The sequence below is a fragment of the Octopus sinensis genome, linkage group LG29 (assembly GCF_006345805.1).
Source record: "Octopus sinensis linkage group LG29, ASM634580v1, whole genome shotgun sequence".
Lineage (NCBI taxonomy): Eukaryota > Metazoa > Mollusca > Cephalopoda > Octopoda > Octopodidae > Octopus > Octopus sinensis.
In genome coordinates, this window is record NC_043025.1 from 3,622,159 (window position 1) to 3,630,272 (window position 8,114).

The 8,114-nt window shown below is 37.4% G+C and overlaps 1 protein-coding gene across 1 annotated transcript in view; it reads right to left on the reverse strand.

Annotated features, from left to right (window-relative positions):
• Nucleotides 1–280: 280 nt before the first annotated feature.
• The window catches only part of LOC115226147, an 8,956-nt gene continuing 1,122 nt past the window's right edge, over nucleotides 281–8,114 (reverse strand). The window contains exons 2-4 of the mRNA XM_029797143.2: nucleotides 6,901–7,041; nucleotides 3,407–3,478; nucleotides 281–715 (exon numbers count right to left, since the gene is read on the reverse strand). Coding sequence (XP_029653003.2) covers nucleotides 516–715; nucleotides 3,407–3,478; nucleotides 6,901–7,041 — 413 coding nt within the window. The 3' untranslated portion in view covers nucleotides 281–515. The remainder of the gene's footprint in view (nucleotides 716–3,406; nucleotides 3,479–6,900; nucleotides 7,042–8,114) is intronic.

Sequence of the window (8,114 nt, forward strand, 5' to 3'; positions counted from 1 at the left end):
ACTGTCAATCTAACACGTCAATCTAACGTCGATGCTTCCTAGGGCTATACAACGGTGGTGTACTGTCACGTTCGTGTTAGATTGACAGTATACAACCATTCTATATATATATATATACGCTAGCTAGAAATAAAGGGAGATAACTATGAATATACGCGAGGATATTAAAACTGTTTTTAGAACAATAGAAGTGTTTAGGGAGGTGCTGAGGCATACAACAATAGCAACAACAACAACAAATGAACAGTTCAAAGTTTATCTTTATTTCAAAAGTTAACAACAGGAGAGACGAACCAGCAAAGGGATTTCTTTGTGATAGATCTGCTAGAAGTAGTAGCCAAATCGACCACAATTCATACCTTATCCCCTTAAAGAAGAATACGCTGGACAATGTGTGTGTGGCTCCTCTACCGTAAGGATAAAGACAGGATGGTCATGACTGGAATGCATTTAACCAAAGGTCTGTATTTGGTCGAGATTGACCTCAAACTAAACAACAACATTTACACAGAGCTTCACTTTACATCTGATGACAGACATTTGAGTGCATCAAGGCACTCAGCTTCCTCGAGGGCATCTCCAAGTGTTTTGAGTGTTTGTTTCTCTGGATCACAACTTTTAAACCATTTGTGCAACACCATGTAGCCCTGTTTCACAGTGTCTTTAGAATCGTCGTGAATTTCCAGTTCAGAAGTTTCAACTCCTAAGAAAATCCCTGCAAAAGATACAAAAAGAAGAAATAATTATAACAACATCAACAATAATATAAAAGATGTCTCCTGTAGGTTGTTCTAACAAAGAAACTTCAAGAGAGAAATTTTGAAAATAGTCAAGAAATATGGAAAATGTAGGACATTGTTCTCTGTTTGTATGAATTCTGATTAAAAAGTAACAAAGTTGTTGGAAAAGAAGATTAAAACGGAGAAAATTGTTTTTTTAAAAGTATTGAAAATTACATTTGAGAGAATTTCTGGTAAAGAGATGGCAGGGAAAATGGTTGTGTGGGTAATAGCATATGAGACCCTAAAGAATCAATTAATATCACCCAAAGAGTCACATTATCTCATCCATCTATCCATTTTCTCTACCCTCTGTTCATAAAAGGGTTGTGGGGGGTAGAGTCGCCAGGGAACCCCTTCAAAGTTACTTTCATCTTACTGTCCAGTTGGATTCTCAAGCTTCACCAATTAAGACTTTAGATATTATCCAACAATCTCATTCTTGGTCTATTCCTTGGTCTCCGGTCAAGTGGCTCAGCTTAAAGAATATCCGTCTTGCAATTACCACCACTCGACTATAAAAAGTGATCTACCACACAATTCTCTCTTTTTGCCTGGCTCTCTCTGGCACTTTCTCTTTTAGTCTTAACTTTTCGCCTATCCACTGGTTACTCAACTCGTGTGGTCAGACACAGCTAGACTAACGTCGCTCTCTTATAGTGGCCACCACCAGACAAAACCACCACGTTTTATATATATATATATATATATATATATATATATATATATATATATATATATATATATGTATATATATATATATATATATATTCATTCTGGTGTTTCATGCATTCACCTCATACCAATAACAAGAGATTCCAAATTATCAATATCAGTGTAATATACATTCTGAAAACCTGTCTTTACTTCATTACTTGTTATGCATGACACGAGCACCACAGAACACAGCGAAGAGAAACCCTACATGCCGGCTTCTTCACTAAAAACGTCTCAGCATTTAGAAAAAGTGGAGACTGAACCATCAAGCAATACCAGTCATACTACGGACACCTGGACCAATTAAAATACAAATAAGCATGACACCAGAATGGTCTTAATTACACAAAGTACAAAATATAATACTGTTAGGTACACACCACATATTTTAGAAGACACCAGCTTAACCATTTTGGGTTCATGACTCGTAATAAGGACCTCTTTCACTGGCTGAATGCCACAATTTAGAGAGAAGTTGATAACGGAGAGGTTTTAGAGTTTCAGCTAGCAGGAAAGAAGACAGGAGTGACCAGCATCTCCGCCATACACCTACATACAATTAAACACTTTATCTGAGTAAAGTGTGTTCTTCAACTTAGACAAACACTGGACAGTGGAGAGGCAAAAATGCTGCACCACATTCAACTGACGACTGCATGCGAGTGAAGTGTGATCGTCAACTAGATGGACACTTGACAGTGGAGAAGCTACAACACGTCACTCAAAATACACTCTGTCCTGTTAAAATGGACACAGTCAATGATGTAGTCCTGTGATCCCAAGTAAAAGACAGCGGCATCACACAAGAAAAAAATGGACAATGTGAACAATACAATGGTATTCTTTGAAAGCTATAGAACTTGCCTGCCACACTAGAAAACTTGGAAATTTTAGGAGGTTGTTTTCACACAATCCATTCTCTGTTTTGGACAGTAATGTAATTCCCTATGAATAAATTTGTAATCTTTCCAGACAATTTCTAAATGGGACATCAATCATAACTTGGTTGACTAAACCGGGGTCTGTTATTTTGAGTCCGAATATGACCCTTTAGTGGATGAGGTTGAATTAATTGAATCACCCCCCTCCCTCAGTATACCCAGGTCATGAAATTAGTGTCTCTGTGCAATCTATCACGTTACAAACTTCCCAACAGGACTCTGACAATCGAATGATCAGTGATATTTCTTTTGACCAATCTCCAATGAACTCCGGATTCAATCACATCTCCGGAGCTTATTCATTTATTATTATATCAATCACAGAGAGAGAAGCCTCTGCCAGTTTGGCCTCACTTGTGAATATTCATTTTCCGGTAAATTCCCTCAGGGGAATCCTCTCTTTTTGCCTGGGGAGAATAGATTGAGCAGAGCGACCTCTATTAAGCCTCTTTTTATTGAGGCATCTCCAGATCTGTGGCAGGACATCTTCCAGTAGGTTGATATAAATAGGATTATTCATCGGCTTCTTATACAATAAATGTTTTCAATCATTTCAAAAAGAACCAAACTTTAAGTCTTCAGCTGGAATAAGGAAAACTTATTCTGGTTGTTAACTCAGCAAATATTTCCTTCATTACAATAATTTAGCAACAGACTTAAAATGTAAAACAAAGACATTGTCCATTAACTCACCTGTTTACTCTTAAACAACAATGAATTTTACTTTCCAGCTCCATAAGACAATATTAACTCTATTGCGTCTTCTAATTTAGCCATTATTACCAACCACAGTGCTAACCTTGGTGGATATTTTATGAAATTCCAGTTATATCAATCTCTTTAATATCTTTAGGGTTAACCTTTCAATTGGAAATTAGGAATGGAACCGGTTCTCAGACATTTTGATAAACAAAATAGCTCCGGTGGAAGTAAACTTTACAGAAAGCAATTCGGTTATTTCATACTCACCCACTTGCCACCAATTATTCCCTAACTTCTTGGCCACTTTCAGAAGATCCTTCTCCTTCAGCTTTCGACTCTCTGAAATAAATATGTTCAAATTTTGCAATTTGTAGTAAAATTTCTTTATCTCTGTTAATAATCTATATTTTATTATCATGCAGTATTCCTATTATCAATGGTCAATTGGTGACCACCCTGGCTTGGATCAACATTTTTATACTTTCTACAGTGGTACCACACCAGACTAAACTTCCTCAGCCTCTTCTCTTTAGTAAGACATTCTACACAATCAACGTAACAATTATCTCTTAATTATCATCACTTAATGAAAATGCTTTTCTAGTTTTGTCTTTCCTTTCTTATATCTCTGCCAAGTCAATGGCATGGCATTGTCCTCTCACTTCCAACATTCTTCTCATTTTCTGCTTAATTCCTATGTCAACCAAGTCAGTCCTCCGAAGATCTAGAGCACAATATCATGACACACCAACTAGGATAAACATACACCTGATCCCCTTGATGAAGGGAGCTGCTGGAAATCTTTAATTCTAACTGCCCCACATCACGGTTCATCAGAATGTCAGCTGATTCAGGAAATATTTGAATTTCATTCCCTTTCCATAATAAATCAGCTATTTTTCAGGTGAGCGATGATTAGTTCTACACAGGTGGAACAGAAAATAATAACAGGTGTCCTAAAACACTGCACAAAACCTCATTCACTACATATAACTGTTCATCCACATGTTATTGCAAAAGAAAAATATCTGAAATGGTAGAAAAGAACTGGTTCTCAAGAATAAAGGACATCTCTATCAAACCTCATCTATGCATTAATCATACCCTTTTGATGTCCCCTATATCAATGTGGTGAAGCTCAATTGGATGAAAACCCAGTTTCCAACAAACTTGAAAACACAAGGGTTACACCTGTGCAGGAGGATTTCACTGACAGAAACTGTTCTTCTGATATCATTGTTAATACAAGAATAACATTACAAGGAATGTGTGACCCAACTCACACCCCACTCCACCACCACCACCACATTTGTCAATAAAGCTAATTAAAATCAACTAATTGAAAAGTGTCACTAATTAAGATATATTTTATAAAGTATTAGAGTGTCACATAAATGAAATGAAGCCAAGTGAGATTAACATCTGAACCTTACTGGATTATAAGGGTCAATAATCCCAGTTTGTAAGGATTGGCCCTTTACCCAAGTAAAACAATATATTTAACGGAGGGTAACAAGTTGTAAAATGTTAGGTGGCAAGATGATGCCATGACAAAATGAGGTTACTTTCAGACATGTGTAAGAAAGTTAATGAATGAGAGCTGATAAATTATCATGTTATGGGGTGTATATGTGATACACTACCACTGTGCTTGGTGGTGCAATACTAGATAATCTATATGGATTATATCATAATCCAAGTGAAGAACATGTGACCCTCATTAAATGAATATGATTGTGTCCTCAGCATAAATAATAATATGGTAGTCCCATGAGCAACCAAACAAAATTGTTACCAAGTTCAGTGCCAAATACTATAAAAATGTCTTTACCTGGTCAAATAACAACGACCAAGTTTCATAATCTGCTTTGAACAGGATAATCAAGTCAGAAGTAAAACCAAAAGGTGAACACTCTGAAGACCTTACCTCTATTAGCATTAATATCATCAAAGGCAACAAGTGGGAGTCTAAGAATGTCTGTAGGGATCTGGTAAATGTTACTCAAACATTAGAGTCACCAACAAGGAATTGGGAGTTCAAGTCACGCCTGGTACGCATATGTTATTCCAGTCTGTGTATTTTTAAATGTTAACCTTAATAATTGGTTTCAATGTAAACATATGAGTGAACTGGAGCATGAAATAAAGTGTCTTGCCCAAGAACACAACACACAGCCCGGTCCAGGAATCGAACTCACTACCTCCTGATTGTGAGCCCAATGCTCCAACCACTATACACACCACACATATATATATATCACGTGATCACATGACCGACCAGGCTATCAGATGTTGCTACAGTATTGTTAGAGAAATTATTTTCTCTCTACACCAAAAACGTAGTCTAACCCAAGACATTCTGGGTTCACACCTTAATAAGGGACAACATCACATATCAACATCAGAGTATTGTAATTATTGGAGTTCTTCATAAGATGACAAATTATGGAGAATTTCTGGAGGACAACTTTGCAAAAACATACTGGAACTATTGATGCCACTTTAACTGAACTAGATAAATGGTTTCTAAGGGGGTCAACCGTTCAACTATCAAGATCAGTTAATAATGGGTCTTGGTGCAACATCTCGGCAAGGTTTTAATTGAAAACAAACTGAATATGTTGAATAGATATGTTGTATGTGACGTATAAATATTTTTCTTCCGTGGCTTTCTTCTCTTGCAACTGGAAGGAGTTAATAGAACGGCCATTATCAAAGGAAAAAGATCAAAGCTGCATTATTTTGATTAATATTTTATAGAGACAAATAATTACAATTGCAAATATAATACCAGGAGTAATCTCAAACTGTTCTCTTGGAGATTAAACCAAAGCAATGTAATGAAAAACATTTTCAAGTTGTCTTTTTTCGCTACAGATAATTTATCGTGAAGAGAGGACAAGAATTAGAATCCCTAATTCATCAAGGTATTCTAAAGAAAAAGTTAAGATAAATGACTTCAAGTCATAAAAGAGAAATATGCCATGTCTATTACGTTAGTGTGAGAGACATTTCAACACTCCGAGACATGCAAGGTTGTGAGTGAGATAGCTTTGTGAGGACAGCGTAAATGTCACTAAAAAACAGAGAAAAATTGTGGTTTTTATAACTTTCATTGAAGATTTCTAGAAGTGTCCAGAAACAAACTTTTGGAATAATTTTCAGTCAAAAACCAAGATGGCTTCAGCTATATACTTTTCAACCAATGAAATGATTCCTTTCAAATTAAGTTTGCTTTACTCCGCAAATTTCTGCCAAAAGAACTTAACTTTAGTTTATTTTCATTCAATAATACTTTGCTAAAACACTTTCTACTAAACCACCTTTCACCCAAATAACAACGAGAACAAATAATTCAACGGTGAAACTCTGCAATGTTGTTCCATAAAAATCAGTTGAGATTTTGTCATTGAATCTCCGAAGATGACTGACATTCTTATAAGTACCATTGTCTCTAATGACCAGATTCACAAAATACTAATAAATCATTAGTCACTCATAATTGACCACAAACAGAACCAGAGAGATTTATTGATATTTCAGTTAGTCACCATTTATCCTTCAGTATCATTCATTAGTCATATTTTGCAGACAATACCCTCTTAAGTGTGACGAGTCTTGTAACTGGATGAAGACAATGTTTAGGGGATGCTGTGATAGATACACCATCACAAAGACAAATGGAACAGTTTTTATTCATAAATCTGCCAGATTACGACAGACCTGGGCCAATGAGACAAACAGGAGAATAGTAGTCTTACCAATTCCACTTTCTCTGGTTGTGGGTTGCTGACATTCAAGACATGTAGAGTTAGGTTCGGTACCACATTCCTCACAGATCACCATCTGTCCACAGGATTGGCATTTCCAGTGTGGACACTTTCTCTTCACAAAACAGACATCTGTGGAACAAGATACAAACATCTCATCAATAACATCATAATCATTATCTCATCCCTTAACGTCCGTTATCTATGCTGGTATGGTTGGACGGTTTGACTGGGCTGGCACACTGGAAGGCTGCACCAGGCTCTAATGCGATTCATTTATTATAAATATGACAGTAGTGAATATTACGAGACATGACAGTTACCAGTAAGACTACATCACAAAGTCCTCTTTAAATATTTATACACACAGATTTGTGCGTATATAAGTGCCACAGAGAACATAGGGAGGAAGGGGTAAAGGGTAAAGACACGGCCCCTTAGTCATCAATGACCATGGAGCTGAACCTAGAAAGTTCCCTGAACCTAGAAAGTCCACGCATGGTTGTTTATGGAGACCAGCAGTCGCCCATGCATACCAGCCTCCCCCTCTCCACTGATGTTATCCAGGGAAAATGGCAAAAGGGGCTGACACAGCTCGGCACCAGTGACAATGCAACTCATTTCCGGAGCTGAGTGAACTGGAGCAACATGAATAAAGTGTCTTGCCCAAGAACACAACACACAGCCTGATCCAGGAATCGAACTCAGTACCTCCTGATTGGGAGCCCAATGCTCCAACCACTATACACACACACACATATATATATATATATATATCACGTGATCACATGACCGACCAGGCTGTCAGAAGTTGCTACACATCGCTGGTCACAATGCACTTCGCATTGTTTTAACCTTCAAATGACGCCACCCCTCTGGCTAGCGAGTGGCCAGCAGAAGAAAGAGTGAGAGAAAGTTGTGGCGAAAAGTACAGCAGGGATCACCACCCCCTGTCGGAGCCTCGTGGAGCTTTAAGTGTTTTCGCTCAATAAACACTCACAACGCCCGCTGGGAATCGAAACCGCGAGTCCGCTGCCCTAACCACTGGGCCATTGCGCCTCCACATATATACATATATATATAGAGACAAATATGTCTCGACTCTGATACGTAACAAAAACTGGTCTATATGTATGCAGTTCACAGAAACAATGAACTCCATACATTCCAGAAATCTCACTTCGAACATAGACCTCAATTCTTCT